The sequence below is a fragment of the Ixodes scapularis genome, unplaced genomic scaffold (genome assembly GCF_016920785.2).
Source record: "Ixodes scapularis isolate PalLabHiFi unplaced genomic scaffold, ASM1692078v2 PGA_scaffold2__306_contigs__length_199485367, whole genome shotgun sequence".
Classification (NCBI taxonomy): Eukaryota; Metazoa; Arthropoda; class Arachnida; order Ixodida; family Ixodidae; genus Ixodes; species Ixodes scapularis.
In genome coordinates, this window is record NW_024609857.1 from 11,153,547 (window position 1) to 11,174,337 (window position 20,791).

Below are 20,791 nucleotides of genomic sequence, written 5' to 3' on the forward strand. Positions count from 1 at the left end.
CCCGTGCTGGGGCAAAAGAGTAGCAAGCTCAAATAGAGCTCATACTTCTGCATTTTGGTTTAAGCTCAGATTCAACATCAAATAAGCCCATTTCAGCTTGGGTTATGTTCCGTCTTGGGCAAAAAATACTGTTTGTTTTAGTGTAGTCTTTGAAAAACCCAGCACTTATCCGCACTCCTGAAACAAACAGAAGTTGGTCCACATTTTGAACTTTATTTCCAGTAATATATTCTCTTATACATTTATGTAGGTATACTATGTACACTTTCTGTTAAGAGTATCAACAGTAACAGGTTCCTTTGATGAAACAGTCCCATACACAGGTCACACACTGAAGTCTCACAACATAAGTGGCATACGCAAGTCCCACCCATCTAAGACACACCCCAATGCATGCATTTAAAAAAAATGCCATGAAGTTCGAAGTTGGTTTGGATTGCCATTCACATAAAATGCAGGTAAGTAACAAAACTTTGGAGGAGGGCCAGAGAACTATGATGCAATCTTTATCTCGAGATATGCAACCTCAGTTCCTCGATGAGCAGCAACAAATCGCGCATACTACTGCATCCAATTAACCAGCAACGTATAGCACCAAAGCAGGGCTTGATCGAGGAGGAATGGTCCTTACAAGTAGGGCTACAAAAGTTTCAGGCTGTTCCTGCTTCGCAACAGGTGCGAGCAGAAATGAGCAAATGCTACCAAAATAAACGGGTTTAGGTACGGCTTAATGGAAGCACACAAGGACTTTGATGTCAAACTGGTCAGCTGTAATTGGTTGCCTGCGGAATGAGAGCTGTTCGCTGCTGGTTCACATTTTGTCTAGATGGATACGCAGTGACTGCTGGCATCCTGCCAAAAGGACAACTGTACAATCAATTTAAAGTGGGAAAACTGGCAGTGCATCTTGGTGACAATGTCCTCCGTTTTGTTCACACACACACACACACTTGTGAGTGGGGGATACGGTAGACAAACTAAGGAGGACAGAAAGGTACATACCAACATTATATAACAGAATGAAGTATGTTAGGGTGAACACAAGGCAGCACTCAAACCAGCATTCACTCGAGTGTCTCGGAGACAAACACTGTCACCGTATGAATTGAACCTAGCGAATGATAATCACAAGGAATTCCATAATGATGCTGCACTCAGTGTGAAAACTGGCATTACGTAACGTACCTCTAACTAATGCTTTCAAGTAACATGCCTACTACGCTTTAAAACTGCGTACTGCGGGCTTTTCACGGCACACCCATTCTTCTAGTGTGCTTCTGCTATTTTCCTCTGCCCTGAACCTAGCATTAAAAACAGATGTGAATGGTCAACAACAAACACGACTCCGAGCACGCACGCACACACACATTTTTAGAATGGCTGTTAGGCTGTACACTAATACCTGTACTCAGCTATGGCACTAGAGTAATTATAGATTTTTCAGACTTAGAATAGTTGTCAGCAATTGAAAGCTTGCCTTCCAGAAACACCCAGTTTAGCGGAGCAGTAAAACAGTCACTAGATTCACTCACTCCAGACACCTTGGACTTGCACAACAACATTACACCACATCCTACACAGCAATAACCTTTGTGTGCTTTGTCTAACAGGGTGTTTTCGTTATTTTGTTTAAGTGGAATGCACTCTAGGGACATATTACACCTAAATCACCAAATGGTAATCTTTCGAACTACCACTGTAACAAGCTATTACACAGCACTCAATGTGGGTAACACTGCAGAGCAGATACAACTACATTCATGTTTGGGGATTGTATTCTTACCTGTCCTTCAAATTCTCCAAAATAATGCACCAACAGAAACCCATGGTGCACACAAGTTAAAGGAACACTCAGACCCAACCTGTGTGGCCTCAAGTTTAAGTTTGGTGGCTCACAAAAATATTACCACAGAAAAGTGTTGCACGCTTTTAATATTGGAAGGCTCACTTTAAGGAAATTACTTCAGCTGGGTAAGATGAATCCACAGTCGGTAATAGGTTTGTTTGGAGGATGCCTTTTGTACTGAATGGCTGTTGAAATACTAGGCAAGTGTGAAACTAAGAAGACTGCATTGCAAGTGACTAGCAAAAACTGCAAAATCACTGGTCTTACTTTTCTGCTCCATTTTATTTAGTTTATGAACTAAATTCACAGTTGCAACTTCGCTTTGTACAGGATTCCCGAAGGCGCTGTTGCTCCTTCTGAACTGGTGCTTGGTACATCAAGTTCCAAGTATCGGAGAGCAAGATATGTAAACTACAAAGACACAAAAAGCCAAATATTAACAGCATCTGCCAGATGAAATCAACTAGTACCACAAATCATGGGCGAGTGAGAACCGCACCCACGTGTATTGCAGGCCAATATCGGTCGATACCACAAAAAAAAATAATTTGTCCACAAAGGAACCAAGAAGCAGTTTTGCATGTCATGCAAACAGTCAAACCAACACAAAGCTGAGGTGCACACCACCAAGAGCCTTCCATTATTTTAAATACAGAGGCCGTATAGTTGCCATTGTTTATTGCTGGCCGTCGTCCCCCAAGTACGTGCAACTAACCGAACAGCCTAGTCTGCCCACAGAGGTGTAGTGCAGTGCTCAAAGAATGGCACCAGATGCGCACTGTGCTAAGAACACACAAAGTAAGCACCACAGCTGCTTTAGTGTTGGAGCACTATGGCAAAAAAGAAGCTACCCCTACAGCGTGGAAATGCTCTCTTTTATATTTAATGTGCACTGAGGCAAAGCAAACGTGGTACACAGGGAGCTAGAATGCTAAAATGTTGCACTGCAATATAGCTACCAGCACTTCACAAAAAAAAATAAAAGAATCAATTAATATAAACCAACACATGTAAATCAAAAATGTCGCACATAAAAAGAAAAAAAAAACAGTCCAAACTTCAGAACACAACCAGAGAACAAGGTAAATGAGCCAAACCTCATGCAGGAATGCGACAGTCACAATTGTGCCGAACGATAGGAAACCTACGAAGTAAACGCATTGAAAATATTAAGGACGAGATCACCGTTTTTCGTTTGTTTGCATAATGCAACGCATTCTGAAACTTCGAGAAAAAAGGGGGTCTGTCTGACATTTGTATCTGTCCAGACGTCGGGATTTGGTGTTCCCCCTCGGAGACAGGCACAAGACATGGAATATACTTTGCTAGGAGTAACAATGGCTGTCTTGGTTTTTTTTGTTTTTTTTTTTTCCAACTTTTCCCGTCCAGAGGTGCAGAGAACATCCCACACCGTGCCAGCTGCCATTTCGTTATTGGGTTACCATGCATAGCTGCTGCTTTTCAACCCAACAGCTTGGCGTTGTTAAAAAAAAGAAGAAAAGCTTAAGTTTGAGCGGATAAATACACATTTGGGCAGCCCGTGGAAGTTGCGGGCTGAAGAATGCCTGCAAAAACTAGCAGTTGGTCGCTTTCGTTCAAGGTTTCACACAAAATTCCTTACAGTGTTTACTCCACACTACGTTTGACTAGTGCATTAAACGTTTCACGACCAAACTTCACTCAAACGAACATTCGCTGCACGTGCAACCTGCATGAAGTGGAATGTTGTCATTGAAACGAAGCCTGATAGCACGCCCAAAATATTACAATAAAAAATGCGACCAGAGCCTAGGTTCTGCCCAATTATAATATTCTCAAACTATGTATTGTGTAAAAAACAGGTTAGTAGAATTACGCACAAATTGGAACTTGCTTTTTTTTAGGTTGGCGGGCCTTGTAGGTAGACAAAAAACGAAAACTTCCGAGGTACCATACCTTAAATATGCTATATAGTAAACTTCCTGGGTTAATATCACTCGACTAAGTAGGTGAATAGGCCGTTTTCAAGGGCGAGTGCTGTCCAGTGAGGAACCAAGACGCCCCTGTAACAATGGCTGAATACCCAGTTTTGCAAAAAATGGGCACTTTCATTTTGTGAATCGAAGGCAGTGCACATGCACCTCTTTGAGGGGATCCATTTTTCACACCTCTACCACGTTGATGCTGAACAATGAAGAAGATTATTTCAGCTCTTCTGCTAATCTCGGAGTGAATGTTCCCATGGTCTCGAGGGAGGAGCGCCACTGCTGTTCTTTGCTTTGGTTAGGCAGTAGAAACTGCATTTGTTGCTTGTAGTATCTCTGAAAATACTCTTAGTGATGCTCTGTAGTACATCTAGCTTTCCCCAAAAATGTGTAGATATCCAGAAAAACTCACAGAAAAGCTTAAGTTGTTGCTCTAAGCTTTCATAGACCTTCAATATTTCGGGTGGCGCAAAGTTCAAGCCATTGCTAGAGAGAGGGGTTCACACTTGATCTGGATGGTCAGACTTACTTTTGAAAAGGGCCTGTCGAGAAACAACATGAAATCAAGTCTATCGAAGTGGCTCTTTCTAAAAGCCAGAAAAAAGTAATAACATACCTAGTATATTCAACAATAAAACACCAAGTAAGGCCAAAAAGACCCTAAAAGAAGAATGGGCACTTGTAAATTGTTGCACTTTTGAAAGAATATTACCTTGAAAATGTTACAGGTCCATTGTACAATAACTTTTCCAAACAAAGAGCATGTGCCCTCTAGTGAAAACATTTAAGTACTTAAAAACATACTGCGATAAAAGTGACACAATGTTTCCCGCATGGGCCCAGTTGAAAAAAACCTTTAAATAGCACAACCATTTATATATGTATGTAATTCATGAGGAACTAGTAACATTTTACAAGTAATGGACAACCATAAGAAAACAAAAATAAATAAGCTTGTCCTACGAAAGGTCATGTTATGCGTTTGTTCAAAATAAGAACTCGCTGTGGAGATAAACTGCACTAGAAGAAAAACCACAACCCAGGCTTAAATTCCAACCAATAAGCAATTCCTGACACATTATTTTCATAAAGCTTTGTTAGAAAACAAAAAAGGTTCAGCATAAAAGACAGCAACGCACAGTTTGAGAGATCGATCAGGTTCCTTTGTGATCTTTAACTGAAGATCCTTTTGGCAGAGATTAGTGACATTTTCCTTCCTTTATGTGTTCACATAGGAAGCAGCCCTGATCTCAAGGCTCTGGCAATCAAATCCTGACCAAAACATTTGTTTGAGAAGACAAGCAATGGTGAACGTAGGCAACTCTGCTTGTGCTCCAATTCACAAATCAAACTTCTAACAACTTTTGTGGAGTCCCAGATCATTGCCTTTGACCTTTGCTGACGAAAGGTTGCTGACCCCTAAGCAACTCCATAACAAAAAAACAATCTCAGAAAATGAACTGTTACATTCTATGAAATATAGAAGACAATGATAGTACTTGCTGCCTCCTGCATGGGCAGAACATGTATGATCAATACATGAAATCATGTTGCAGAAGAATCCATCGTAATGAAATTTCTAGAGTAACGGGTAAGTGCAATGAAGAGCAAAACGGCCTTCACGAAACATTAGCCAACCACAGGCATTAACTCGTGGTTAGACTTTCAAAGCTTCAAACACTCGTTTTCTTCAGAGCGCACATGCATGATGCGCAACACCCTGCAATTCAGGTCACCACTAAAACAGACGACATCACGAACAGAACTCTCGGATGATTTGGGCCAGGTGGCTTTCACCAATTCGCTGGCTGAGCAAAACATCAGCTGTCCCAAGCTCGAAACCCAAAACAATGATACCAAATTATTCAATATTCGATACCACTAGGTAAAAACAAAATGCTCTTCCTTTCTTAAATATTTTGCAGCGAAAATATGCAACAAACTATCTTTGCAGTGCCAGCCATCTCGACAAGTTTCATCTCAACTGTTCCCCATTTTGCCTTGCAACACGTGCCGCCTATTCACCAATCAGCCTAGGTTGTCTTCACGGTGGGTGATAGCTTTCCTGAATTCTCCACTACCCAAATGCTTGTAGGAAACATTGCACTGTGGAGCTTGTCTACACAGTCAAAACTCTAACAAAACAAATTGGGCCACAAAAGAAATCAACATTTTTAACTCATTCTTTTTATAGACTTCATTAATTTCTTAGCACGTACCAAAAAACCTCAAATCACCCGAGTCAACGAACATAAAAAAATTGCAACAAGATGACGGCTTGCTGCGGGCACTTGTGGTGCCCGTTGCAGTGGCCAAAATGCATGTCCAACTATGCTCGTGGACAACATTGCGGCAATGCAGGCAAGGCTATGGGCACACAGGCGCTCGAGCACCTTGAGTGCCAATCAAAGCTATGCCCGAGTACCCTTCACATCTTCTAAACACCACAGTTAGTTGCCCATGGGTCTAGCTTGAACAGTTTCTTGCACGTGGTAGCCACTACCACAGGGCCACAAGAGCCACGATAGACAGCCAGCTTTATAGAGACTCAAAGGTTAGGTGCGTGCGAACGATAGAATCAAACACAACAGCTGCGTCATTCCTAGCAAAGAGAGCCCAGACGACATGCTGTACTCTTCCGCCATGGTGGCCACGAACGACGCCGCACCATTCAATCTGAGCTACCGTTCGCACGCCTCTATCATATAGTATATCAGTGGCAAGCGGCACCGAAAATGGATAGAGTCTACTGCGGGAGACACATGAGAGGAAGGAGACCAAGGGTCTCGTCTTCGCATGAAACAAGATGGAATTCGTGACCTCGGATGCAAACGCCAGAGAGGGGCTACCCCAAAAGAAGGGCTACTCCACTGGTCGTCGTCGGAAACTTGACAGGCTGGGGCTCAGTACTGGGTTCCGAAGGTGGGGCTTTGGATGGGGGGAGGTGACTGGGGGGGGTACTGTGCGTTCGACTGGGGGAACGGGGGCACCCCGCCGCCCCCGACAGGAGGAGGCTGGCGCTGGGCGTGGAAGGAGGTCTCCTTGAAGACGAACCAGCAGCCGGCCACCCAGAGGAGGACATTGAAGAAGCCCAAGATCTGCGTGGAACGGGAGAGCAGACTGGTCAAACCATCTCTGAAGGCAGATTACAAACTTCTAGTGTAAGCAAAAAATAAAGGAAATAAATGTGTGTCTCTCAACCTGCACCACCAATCAGTTTAGCAGGTCTAAACTTTAAACCAACGTAGACCAAAAGCTTGAAACACAAGAAAAGCAGAAACAGCCTTGTATTTGGGTTTTCCGAACAACAGAAGCCCGGATAAATGCCTGAAAACTGTACTTAAAGGGGTTAGGGCCACGAAAATTAAACAGGTAGACCGTTTTTTAAATCAAATTTTCGCGATTTTTACAGCTCTAGTAATTGCAATAATCGATTTATGAATGTGGATCATTTTTGTCTGACAAACAGGCAACACTGCTCAAGTTAGTCACACCATGGTGCCCATAAACCATGTGATAATCTAGTTGAACGCTCTCTCATTCTAGGCGCCCCCATGCTGGCCCAGCTCTCCTCGCCACGGTACGATCGCACACACTCTCGTTACTCTAATCCAGTGGTCGGCAACCAGCGGCCCGCGGGCCGGATCCGGCCCGCGAGGCAGTATCATGCAGCGCCCCCCCCCCCCCCCCCTCTCCCCCCCCTCCCCGCACTCAGCTAAAAAATAAAAAAAAAATAAAATTTTTTTTAATTCGCTGCTTGTCGCCTGCCTTCACGAATGACTGATGAGAACCTCCACAATGTTTTGCGACTCACAGTTAATAGCTTGAATGTGGATGTCCGTAGTTTGTCGAGCGCAGTTCTACATCAGAAGTCTCACTGAAAAGAGTCTCTAGGTTTTCGTGGAAATGTATCGCATGTCGTGTGTCGTGAAATAAAGAAACTGTTCATTTTCGATTTATGCACGTCAGTGTGAGTTCGTGCAAGTTTTCTTTTTTTTTTTTAATTTTAACCGCCCCCCCCCCCCCCCTCAGCTTGCCGTCCGGCCCGTTCCACCTTAGCTTCACGGCGACTCGGCCCACCGCGCCGAAAGGTTGCCGACCACTGCTCTAATCTATACTCTCGCTCTCATCCCCTTGCCCATTCTTCTTCCGCCCTGCATGCACATGCGTCGGGGGCGACGACGAGTTTGTCCGTGACGATCTCGTCATCGCTGGAGCTGGTCGCGAGTCGGTCGAAGTCAAAATGACCGGTTTCCAACATCTTTTTTTATAACATCACTCATCACCGCTGCGACTAATGTCGAAGACTCCGACAAAGTGAGTAATGACGTCACTGACCAAACAAGCATGCAGCATTTTCGAATAGGGCAGTTCCAAGGGTCCCACATATAAATCAACTTATCTACAAAACTATCGCGCCATAATCTAAAATTTAGCGGGAGTATAGGCACATACAATGGGTTCTAGCAGTATAACTAGTTATCTCATATTTTAGTTTTGGCATTTCCTAACCCCTTTAGGTGGTAGGCCAAACAAGTTGATTAACTTTCTCATTAACAGATCACCAAAAGAAGGTCCAGAATGAATGCTTTCCCAAAATATTGCCCACTCGCTTTAAGCACAGTTGTAATAGAAGACATGCCAACGTTACTGTGCACCCTACTGTACCTCAATCTCTGCATAGGTAGTACAAACGTACCGTATAATCGTTCGTAAGGGCCGCACCCGTGTAAGGGCCGCATCCCCGTATTTAGGACAAAGTAGTGCAAAAAAAATCGCAGAAAATATTCGCGTACGCGCCGCACCCCCTTGTTTTTGAGGCGCGCCGACAGTAATGCCATGTTTCTATGAATATACATTGCCAAATGGCGCTATCCACCGCCCGAGCACGTAGCGGCACGTGTTTGCATCCTTGATATTTGCTTTCCACCAGAGCAGTGTATACAGAGAGTTTGGTCAATGGGAGTCTGGCGCCAGGGTGGGCACCAGACTCTGAAAGTGGGCTTGGCATGGTCTCTTGACCAACCAGAAGCCGAAAAGAATCCCCTAGCGGTGGTAGCGAGAAACAGTTCTGATCAAAGGTATAGGTTCGTATATAATTTTAATAAGCGCGTAAGAGTGAAGTGTAGTTACTCTTTATGGTTGAGAATAGGGTGCACGTGATGTTTCGATCATGATCATTCGGAAAGATGTAAGAAACGAATGCGCCGCTCAACTCTGTTTTGCTCGGACAGTGTGTGACCGCTCGGACGGCAGATTCAACGCCCTCGGCGCAAGAATTATTTAGATTGTTCCACTAGTCGCACTCTTCCACCATCATTTTGGATGAGCGTGATTGAAACATCACGTGTACCATATTTTCAGTCACCGAGTGTTACTCCGATGCACTTATCAGGTTTGTTTCTCGCGACCACTCCCAAGGCATCATTTCCGGCTTCTGGTTGGTCACATTCAAATTTCTGAAGACGCCCTGGAACACGCCCAGCCCGCTTTCGGCCAATGGCGGGCGCCTCCTCATTTCTCTCCTATACTTCCCAAGGAATGGCCAAACTCTCTACATATACGGCTCTGCTTTCGACTCATCCGTATCACCATATGGCATAATGGCTGTCGACCTCGATCATGGTTGGCCGCACTGTCGGGATGCATTTATGTCGAGGCAAGGCATTGAGGAAAGATAAAGGATATGTCGGGTTCTGTGGCAAGCGCGAGGAATGGGGATTCAGCGGGCTCGACTCGCGCATACACTCAGGTTTCTGAACGCCACTGTATGCTCTGGGGAGGTTTCCTTTTCTTCTTCGATTCGTGTCAAAGCGTTGTGATTTGTCTGCCTTTTCATGCAATTTGAGAGCTATGGGCAAGTACCACTACAACAGTCATACCGGATTCAAGCCAAAAGTTGCCGCGCATGCTATCAAATACGGCAAAAAAAAAAAAAAAAAAAAAAAAAAAAAACGTACTGCGCAGTATGTAAGCTAATTAAATCCAACTGACAATTAAGTCCGGATTCCGGAATGAAGACTTTTGCGACCAGTGCAGCCGAGCGCGCTCATGTACGTTTATTTAGGAATGTGGATACAGATATTTTCTTTTAATCAGTGTATGGGCCGCACCTCGAAAATTGGCCCTCAAATCGGGAAGACATAGTGTGGCCCTTACACGAGTTTATACGGTATGTAAAATTAAAAACAAGCAGCTAAAATGAATTTCTCAATTCCTGCTTTATAGATAAGCCCACTGTTTCCTCGGGGAAATGGTGCATTATAGTACCTGCTACGTAAAAGTATATTAGCGCTGTTAGTGAATTCATCACAGAATATGTTATCGGAAAGGCTACACGGAAGTGTAGTCACCACGGTCACGTGACTGCGTCATGTCACATGATACAACCCGTGTAAACACAGTCATCGCACCAACATTAACTACCTTATAACACATTACGCGTAAGGGTTTTGTTAAGTATGACCTAAATGGGCTGCAAGTTTGTCGTTTTTTCTTTTCTCAGGAAGCTTACCTCCAATTCAGTTCTGTTCATCTCAGGGGATTGAGCTACCATATATATTTTTTTTCAAGCAAATCTAAAGAACCCCACCTGACAAGCTTGTCCAAATTGAAATGAGACCACCTAGTATTTATTTCATATAAAAAAGGTAACAGTTTAATCTGTCTGCCCCCAAACTTAGTTACTTCTAATAACTATGGCACCGTTGAATAAAGGAAAGACAAACATTCGCTTTGTTATATTTAAAAAAAATCATAAATATGAAATTTAGAGCTACACCCTCGTTATTTCAAGTTCCAAAGTTTCATTTTGTGCAACATGAGAGACATCTTTATGCACAGCTCAGTAACAAAAGATTTTATGGTGATCAGCAATAAGCAAGAAACAAAATCACACACAGGGGTAAACGCATGCACCAATCAACCAATCATCCAGGGGAACTACTTGCCCAAGCCCACCATTAGAAGTATGAACATAGTATTGCTTCTCTCAGGAAGCGATTTTGATGTTTAACTTGTCTGTTTTCTAACTTGATTTTGCTGTAATTAACAGCCTTTACAGATTTGTTACCTGCTCCATAAACCATTTTTTTTTTTTTGTTGTTGCTTTTTTTGCTAGTAGGTAATACCAGGTTGCACCTGCTATAATGCCTCGAACGTGACTTTCGTAAATAAATAAACAAATAATGTCCGCACTGGCCCAAACTTACGAGCGAAACGTTGAGGGTGGCAAAACTTGCGGTTGTTTCAGGTTCGCACAATGCGCGACGATCTTTGCAGACATCGACAAAGTTTCTGAAGTTTGGGAGACTGGTGTAGTACTTCACGTCACTTTTGCCTTGTGCCCAAGCAGAGGAGCCGGCAAACCAGAAGAGGGCCAGAAGAGCAGACAACCCAAGGTCCTGCAACCACAGGGAAGACAGCCATTGCTGGGAATCAACCAGGAAACCTCACGTTGCGGCGTTAAGGCTGGTTCACACACTTGCATTTGCTTACAAACGAGTTCTTGCAATACCTTAAGACGAGGCCATACACTGGCTCGCTGGTGCCATCTACTAGGTGATCCTGGAACTGCATTTCAGTAGAGCAATGTTTTTGCAAAATTTAAAAGATCAAATGTACATACTTCGAGAAATGGTAGTTTATAACTGGGGCTAGCAAATGGCAGCCCTCCGGGCGCATCCAGCCTGCGAGCCAATATTACACAGCTCCTCCCCCTCATACCACAATCGAGGACAAGGGTATGTTTGGTTGCAAACCAAGTATAATCGGACATATTAACTCCGAACAAGTTCGAGAGATTTGCACGTAAAGTTTGCTGACCAGGTGGTCCCTAAACAAAGGATAAACTGAAGAGTGCATTTGCAGCAAACGACTTCGTCAAGTTTTCCTCCGGCCTCCCCGAATTAAAGCTCTCAAATTTTTGAAATCTAGGAGTGGCCTCAGTCGAAGCGTCCGCTACAGCATGTGCGTATCTGCGAACGTAACCTTTTAAAGATGAAGGCTGTGAAGCCAAATGTGGGTTTTATGAATGACAGACGAGCACCCCCAAAATGTTTCACGTCTTTCAGGTAAGAGTTTTAATGTTAATGTTCGCATCCTGAACATCTTTGCATAACGCTTTAAATATGTGACAATATATATATATTTTTTTTAATCTTTAGTTTCTAGAAATTAATCTCTCCCCAATCGCAGTCTCTCTGTCCGGCCCGTTCCGTCTCCCCTTTGCGATAATTTGGCCTACCGCAGCAAAAGGTTGCCGAACCTTGGTTTATAACCTTGCCAAAAAATTTCAAAGCCAAAAGAAGGAAGAATGTGCAAAGGAACTAGGAAATATACAGAAATCACTGGTGTTCCACAGTTAACCGATAGCTGACGCAGTGTTCTCTCTCGTTGTCGGAGAGCACAAGAGATTCTAACACACTTGGTCATAAGCAGTCTCAAGTGTGTGAACCAGCCTTCACATCCTTGAGACCTAAGGCGCTGTTAGCGGCAAAATCTGTGGTGCACAGGCCTAAATATACCCAAATACCATCTTTGTAGACACGAGCAAATAATCTAACTTTTAATGTCAAAAGATTTGGTCCCATCATTGAGATCTGGTAGGATTGGAAAAAATACATACATTTTTCAAATAATTATAAAAACAAATGTTTGAGCTCCGTTAAGTGTGGTGCTCTGACAAAGTGTGTGCACTATGGCAAAGCAACACCTGCATAAGTGGTGCCTTTTTGCAGCATGGCTTCAGAACCTCAAATTAGAATCTAAGCATTCACATCGCCAAGCTGAGGCACCAACATTTTGAGACCATGTAATGGCGAGCGAGTGGGCAAAACTTGCTCGAAAATAGGTTTCGGATAGGTTCAGAACAACTTTGTTTAAACAGGAACTCTTTAAGCACCACTGCAAACTGCATGTAATAGTAATCAAACTTGGGAATCAAAACAGTGCAAAGGACGGGAGATTGGACGAAGAGAGACACAAAGAGTATGTTCCTGTCTCACTCTCTTATCCTTTAAGCTGTTTTAATTCTCAAGTATGTATCAACTTGCTTAAGCTTCAACGACAGTAATTACAATTTTAATACAGATGCATAAGTTAAAAAAAAGAACTTGATTTGATAGTTTCTCATTTTTTTTAATGCACGTTACTTATGAAAGCCTGCGTGCCATTCTACCGCCTGCTATGCCAATCAAGGAAGGTTGGACTTTATATTTCAACGATAATATAATCAAAGTAGTATATTTTTCGCTTCATGCTTATTCCTAACCAGGCAGGGGGCTGCCGAATGTTTACCTTCTATAGTCCGTTGCAACCTAAGAACGAAGGGCAAGGGTAAGACGGGCCGGGGAGGAGGAAGCAGACGGAACACTGGAGAAGAGAGGGGGAAACTTCCTTCTCTCTTTAGCATTCCGTCTGCTTCCTCCTCCCCGGCCCGCCTTACCCTCGCCCTTCGTTCTTAGGTTGCAACGGAGTATAGTATATTGCGGACAAATGTTCCTATGCTTCCCAATTGACTGTCCCCTGATCAGGGAGAAAACAACCAGTTGCATAATTAACACTGCTGCAAAAAGACTACAAAAAAAAAAAAAAAACGCCCTGTGCAGTGACAACTGGGGACGCCCCTAGAATTCTGCTGACAGAGAAGAGGGAAACTCACAATGATAGGCACAGTCTGGTTCTCAATATACATCTTATTGGAGAACAGGTAGATTCCCAGAATGCCCACGCAGTAGAGAAATGACAGAACACCCGTGGCCACGAAGAATTCCGCATTGCTGGCAAAGTTGAAGGGCAGTCTGACAGTTGTCCAGCCTTCAAAGCGCCCGTCAGTGCACTCTGCAGGGGCTTTGAAAGGAAAGTATGACATCCTAGAAAAAACAGAGGCACTGAATTAATCACTGGTAGAAAAACATTTGTGTCAAGTATGACAAGATAGTGTAGAGTTTCCAGCTTTAAAAAGACACTGACACCCCCCCCCCCCCCCCCCCCCTCCTTCTAAAAAAAAAAAAAAAAATTATTGTAATATCTTGTTTGGCAGTTTATCATGGTGTCTAACGACTACCCGATCAATACTTGGCTACAGAGTCACATATATTTTTAATAAAATCAAATAAAAAAACTGCTCAAAACCGAAACTGGACTGAGGAGGAAGAAATGTGGAGGAGGAGAGGGTTGCCGAAAGTCACGTGGCTATGCAAGTTTTTCTTGGTTTTTTTCTTTTTTCGATCAACGTTCTTGCAGCTTTTTAGAAGCCACAAAAAATGGGTACCATTTTTTTTTTCTATTTTGTAATATTGAGTGTGTGCCTTTGATGACCCACAACTTTTGATTATATTAGGCGGTTGTGTCCAAACCATGGAAAACAGCACGTGACCATGGGGAAGAGAGTGAGCGCCACTCGAACTGCCCAGTTCTCGATGGGCAGTTTTCGGAAGGAAAAAAAAACGAATTTCAAGCCGCAAATTGTGTTCTGGGTAGTTGGGCTCTCATATGTCATGTAAAAATAAAAACCTTGGAGAGCATAAATATCCTGTCAGTGTCCCTTTTAAAGAAGTGTAGTGGCATCAAACCTTGGGGTCACGTTTTTTTACAAAAAAAAAAAGTGTATGGCATGAAAAATGATGCAGAGCACACTCACTGTAAATTATTTAATACTGTGTTATTGCTTCCAGACCAGGCTGCTGGGAGCCAGGGCTTTGAGATCCCGTCACTAACTGGGAAGCGCAATTATGGCAGCAATCACGTCTGCCTAAAGAATTGTGATGCAGTACACGTGTGCTCCATGTGCTAGAATGAGAACAGACGACAAAGCCTCCGATGCATCACAGTTTTCAAGGCCCACATGGCCACTGCCATAGTTGTACCTGATGCCACTAGGCAAGTGAGCGATTGCACCCAATGAGATCAATGAAGACATACTAGCAATCAGTCAATAGTAGTACTCCATGGTCTGACGTCGTCCTGAGATAGTGCATACTATTTCCCTACTGCTTCATTTCATTCGAAGCGCAAACCCCCGATAGTGCATACTGTTTCTCTACCTTCCTTAAAGAGATACTGCAACGAAATTCTAGCGCCTATTTTATTGTCTAAATGTCAACTATGTTCTAGTCACACCCCATAGGAACCAATTTTTCGCCCTTAAAGGGACACTGACAGGGTATTTATGCTCGCCGAGGTTTTTAGTTGTACGTGACATATGAGAGCTCAACTACCCAGAACAGAATTTGCGGCTCGAAATTCAGTTTCTTTCCGCCCGAAAACCGCCGATCGAGAATTGGCCGGTTCGAGTCTCGCTCACTCTCTTTTTCGCGGTCACGGGCCGTTTTCTAAGGTATCGATGCGACCACCAAATTTAATCAAAGTCGTGGGTCACTGAAGGCACACACTCAATATTAAAAATAGAAAAAAATATGAAACCCATTTTTTTGTGGCTTCTAAAAAGCTGTAATTACGTTGATTGAAAAAAAAAGTTCCACAGACAACCGGAAGCATTCTGTGCGTTCGTCGTTTCGCGTATCGTGGGACTCGCGGGGACGGCGATGGCAGCGGACGACGGGCGTGGGACCTCTATTTCAGAACTGTCGTTCGCGGTACCGGCGAATTCTGTCTACCGTTAAAAGAGAAATTTGGGACTGATCAAAAGAATTGGTATTCATCCCGTACGACACGCCCGGCCACCAAGCCGATTTGCACGAAGACGTCGCCGAGCCGTCGCTCCCATCTCGTGGCTGAAGACAACGCTCGCGCAAATGTCAAGCACGACGTGTCTACTTCGAGTTGAATATGCACGCGTACGATTTCTTTACTAGGTGCGAATGTCCCCAAAGCGTGGTGCTGCCCGACTTCGACCCGGGAGTGCTTTTGCTAGAGAAAAATCGACAGCAAACTTTCCAACTTACTGTTTACCGGCTGAATTATTACTAAGGAAAGAGATCCCCTAGAAACGAGATGCCTCAGTAGCTCAGTGGGAACGACGTCCGCTTCACACGCGGTAGGACCGGGATCGATCCCCCGTGAATTTTTTTTTTTCAAACATTTTCCGATGTTTACATATCTTTTTCTTTTTTTTACAATCATCACTGAAGAAACGAACAAAAAAAAAATAACAAACAAATGTTGTGGACGATACTTCGCTGAATTAAACGGTATGGGATTTCGGTTTTGACACCTGCGAACTCAATGTAATCACTTTCCACAAAATGCAAGGAGCATATAAATCAGGTAGCGTCCGCTTTCCAAGGTGCCCGTAAATGTTCTACAGGAATTGCAGCCAGCCATTGGTCCCGATCCCATTGATCTTTCGGAAACTCTGTCGCACAATGCCACTTTTTTTCGGATGCAGGACATGTGAGCCAGCTCTTCACGCAACATCTTGGGTTTATTTTTTTCGGACCCGATCATGGAAATTCACCACGGGCACTCACTACTCATTTCGAACTCCTCGATGTACAAAACAACTGATCTTGGAGTACAGAACAACGAGCGGAACAAACAAACTGCAAAAGAATCGCTCGGCAAGCAGTTCCCGCACGCCGCATCGCACGCCGCATGTCGCGTCGTCTGCTACCGGAGAGGAGAAAAAAAAACAAGAAAAAAAAACGCAGGGTCGGGTGTAGCCACGTGACTTCCGCCAGTCACTCTCTTCTCTCCACTTCTCTGATCTCCGTCGGGTTTCGGTTTCGGTTTCGAGCAGTTGCGTCTTTTGGCTTTATTAAAGAAATACGCTACTCTGTTGCAAAATATTAATTGGGTAGTCCTCCGACACCATAATAAAGCGCCTGGCAAAAAATAAAAAAAAATTTTTGGGGGGTGTCAGTGTCCCTTTAAGGACACCAAAACATTATTTGAAAGGAATAAACTGGACGTCGTTACGTCACTATACACTTAAAAGCAGCGCCGCTCCCCGGAAGTATGGCGGCAAGCTGCACGAGCACGAGCGCTGTTGAACCAGATTTCCCTTCTCTCCCGGCCTTCTTGTGGGAAGTGGAAACTAAAAACGGCCAGGTTGTAATGCATTGACAACACCAAGTGGCAGATCTGATAACCACGCCAGCCCCCAAGCAGCTTTGCCTGTGCTGTACCAAGTGATGTCGCGTCTGTGACATCAATTGGTACAGCTCTCATGCTGCATAGAGCTCTTCGATGGCAGATCTTTGAGCGCTCGCTGGAATCAGTCCTTTGGAACGAGAAATATAGCCATCCGTTTTAATACATGCGTGCGATTGTCATCAGCAGATTGTGTTGATCATGTTCAACTTATTTCTGACCCTGAGAGGTATATTTTACATGCGATTGCCATTAGCAGGTTGTGTTGATCATGTTCAACTTATTTCTGACCCTGAGAGGTATATTTTAAAATTCGATTCAGTATCCCTTTAAAATCATATTTTCCAGGTTGAAGAGAAAAAAACAAAAAGACATGAAAGATAAAGGGTCGGCCGTGTGTTTCCTTTCTGTGCCACGCTTACAAGATTGTATAAATTAGGATCAAAACAAATGTAAACAAAAGTTTGCTGCCACACCAAGTATCACTTGGGCAAAGCTAAAAACAATTTAGAAAAAAGAAGAAAGAGTTGATATTCATGAGTTAATACCTAAATGGATAGCCAAACTGAAAATTGACTGTGACGGGGGACTCTTGACTGCACGAGACCTTGAAAGTTGTGGCACTCCCAAAGCCAGACGTTGTGGCAAAGGCAAAAATGGCAAAGACCTGCATCACAACAGAAAGCTGCATTAGACCACAGGCAGATCAAAGAGAAGAATGTCGGGTGGTTGCAAATGCAGCCAGTCTCGCTTCCTACCAAAAGCATGTTTCGTTGGTTTTCTGTTTTAGCCTTTAAAACCAAAGCATTTTAGTGAGAGCAGGTTACAAGAACTATAACACTGAGAACATTTCAGGGGGGACTAACACAACCTTGTTTTTAAGCTATTCTTGAAGTGAATAAAATGTGACAGCAATTTCCTCTCATGTGGATTTAGGGATGGAGGACTTGCAGTCGGCATTGCAATACTCTAATAGTGAGTTCGTTTCACACGCAATGACACCGAGTTCTCTCCCAAAATGCATCGCACTCGCGGAGTGTCGCACGGAGAACTGGCCTCAAACGAACTTGCCAAATGCCCTGAATTCAGAAGGCTGACGCTGCCGCCACCTATGTTGTAGAGAGAGAACTGACCTAAAACTGGAACTAGCACCTTTCTGGTCGACTTGATGGGTGGGAGTGTGAGAGTGCAGTCACTACCAACGTTTATCTATAAACGTTGGTGGCTGAAACCTGTAGTTTTTATTTGCGATGTCTCTACGACAGCGACTCGGCTGTCGTAGAGATATTTATAGAGAGCTCTACGACAGCAATTCGGCTGTCGTAGAGATATTTACAGACAGCGTAAATTTCCGCAACCAGCTGACTACAGAGCAGCTCGGGTTTACACCGGAAAAAACTGATTATGCTGTCCGCGGAGAGGCTTGATTCGTTTGAGCATGACATTTTGCGTGAACCACTGAAAGGGTACGGCTTAAAACTAGTCTGTTGGAATATTCAGCAAAACATTTCGTGGGACTTCCGATTTCGATCATAGTTACAGGTGGATTTGATTTTTGCCTTGGTAAGGGCGTCACAAATGAGAGCTTTCTCAAACAAAATACGACGGGGCAAGATAGTTGACGTATGTAAATGTTAAACATGATGATGTTGCCCAAGCCTCGGGTAAAGTCACCATGTTTAGCTTCCTCGGATGCTCATTTGGCAGTCACAGGTTTCTGATGGAGGGGCTTTGTCGACAAATGTTAAATTTTTCATCCACACACGGATGGTGCTGAAGATCTCGAGGGCCGCTGATCCGTTTGTTCTGAGCATTTCTTTACACACTGGTATATTTCAGCGTCTGTACGGCAACAGAGTGATTACAAACTTTCAAATAAAGCACGAGTTGTCAATTACTTTTCTTCATAAAATAGCAGATGCTCACAATTCAAGCTCGCGTTTGATTTCGCTGCCTGCGGGACATGATTTCTATCAGAAAATCTACTTTTTTTCCTTTCGTTTCCATTGTACGAATGACACATTGTAGCAGACTATTGAGCAGACGAACCCTTGCTACCTTGCCGTCTGCTCCCACTCCTCGCCGGAGCGAGGCATGACAGGATTGCATTCTGGCGCACGCTCAAATTTCTCAATGCAGCGAGTATATGCACACATGGGGTGCCAGCGCTGAAACAAACTCTGAGAGTGTGACCACTCGTGGAGTGCCAGCCGAAACAAACTAGCTCCACGCTGCGAGTGGGCAGGCTTGCCGTGAAACGAATTCGCTATTAAATAGGAAAAGAGAAAATTCTTTGCAACGAGCGAAGAAGAGGTAAGGTTAACTTTTCACTGGCGAGGCGTTGGATGTGAAATCAGCTGGATGTGATGTGAATGGGCAATGAGAAATGCTGGAAACAATGTGGTTGTATCGAACGTGCTTCACGATAGGAGTCATAATGAAAACGCGGACAACACCAAAGTCACAACTTACAAATTGTAAGACTCGCATAAACCCTCTCGGTTCTTTCAAGACTCTGAAGTTGAGATCCATTGTTTATCTGCAAAAGAAAACCAGAACCAAAAACACAGCAAACGGTAAAGAAATGAATCACGCAATTCAACAAACATGCGCAAAAACACCGGAAAAAAGAAAAAAAGTACACGCCCATTTACGCAATCGCTCAAATTACGGGATGTCCTTGTAGGTGGAAAAGTAAAAACAAAATGACTGACGAATCATCAAGCTGTTGCCATTCTCTCGTTATTTTCATGATCTAAAAATAAAACAATGAAAATTCCGTAAATTGTTTCGTAGTTACTATCGCACGATGCGGCAGGGTGTGGAAACCTCCCAAGGGGAACACCGCCCACACGATCACGGACGAATTGATCGGTTACGCGAGTCGTTTTAGCTGATAACAGAAAACCAGCATCGGGGCGGTATTCGCGTATTCGGATTTCGATGGCTCACATGTAACGATAGCTAGGTAAACAGATTTTCACGAGCAGGGGCAACCGCGGTCGTAGAACGTCGTGTATAACCTTCAGCGCTAGCTGTTCCCAACTTTCGATAAAGCGCTTTCTTAACGCATGAACGCAAGTTCAGCGCGGCGAATATAAGTACCGAATCAGACTGAATCGATAGCGGAAGACAGATAAGGTGACTATAACAATTATTTTTGGAACTTGCTAAGTACACGCGCGAATGTGTGCCCGTTGCAAGCTTGACACCGTTTCTTGGGGTAATACGGACCAGAAAGATATCGATTGGTTTCTAAATTCGGACAGCCAAATCCTCAAACCAGCATGAAAACCCCGAAGCAGCGAGAGGAATGACTGCCCTCAAGGCAACATGCACTCGAATCGCAATTAATCGGAGCGCAAGAGAGGGACGTTACCTGCAAAACGTTGCCGCTGGTAACCAACCAATCCTCCGATGTACCGTCCTCCCAAACTGTCTGGCGTATCAGCGGTACTCCGCCTACCTTCGCTCCAGTGCACTGTGAACAAGGACAGATCACAGCCGTTGCAGTTTCTGAGTGATGCGACTCAAAATATAACCAAGGAGAAACGCCCGGGGATTACCTGTCAAAAACCAGCGCACCCACAAACCCCCGAATTCCGCACGTACTGTTTATGCGGGAACCATAAGCTCCGCTGATCCGGGGACCTGTACAAGCTCTGAGTGCCTTCTGCGTTTCTCGAATAACTCAGAGCCTTGACTCGTTTCTAAAAAAGTCGCACAGGGGCGCCAAAAACACACCAAATATTGAAAGATGTATTTACGCTAAAAAAACCTAAAAATGTAAACAAAATTAAAATAACGTAAATAAAACAATGTTTGAGTTTCTAGATGCTAATAATTTTAAATACTTGACATAAAGTTTTAAAATTTAATGTTTGATAGAGTCGCGCCAAGCGGCGCCAAGCGGCACTTACGGGGCGGT

General features: G+C 43.9%; 1 protein-coding gene across 4 annotated transcripts; it reads right to left on the reverse strand.

The window, feature by feature from the left end:
* Positions 1-193: 193 nt before the first annotated feature.
* Positions 194-20,551, reverse strand: LOC8037708 (synaptophysin). Of its 4 annotated transcripts, XM_029995743.4 has the most exons (7): positions 20,430-20,551; positions 20,243-20,344; positions 19,336-19,402; positions 17,412-17,530; positions 13,472-13,682; positions 11,022-11,213; positions 194-6,908 (listed from the first exon to the last, which is right to left on the reverse strand). In XM_029995743.4, the coding sequence occupies exons 3-7, from the start codon at positions 19,393-19,395 to the stop codon at positions 6,714-6,716; spliced, it is 777 nt and encodes a 258-aa protein (XP_029851603.3). In that variant the 5' UTR covers positions 19,396-19,402; positions 20,243-20,344; positions 20,430-20,551; the 3' UTR covers positions 194-6,713. The 4 variants fall into 4 exon arrangements, with proteins under 4 accessions (XP_029851603.3, XP_040356056.2, XP_042147632.1 ...); XM_040500122.2 differs by lacking the exons at positions 20,243-20,344; positions 20,430-20,551 and adding an exon at positions 20,098-20,212; XM_042291698.1 differs by lacking the exons at positions 20,243-20,344; positions 20,430-20,551 and adding an exon at positions 19,664-19,770.
* Positions 20,552-20,791: the final 240 nt, after the last annotated feature.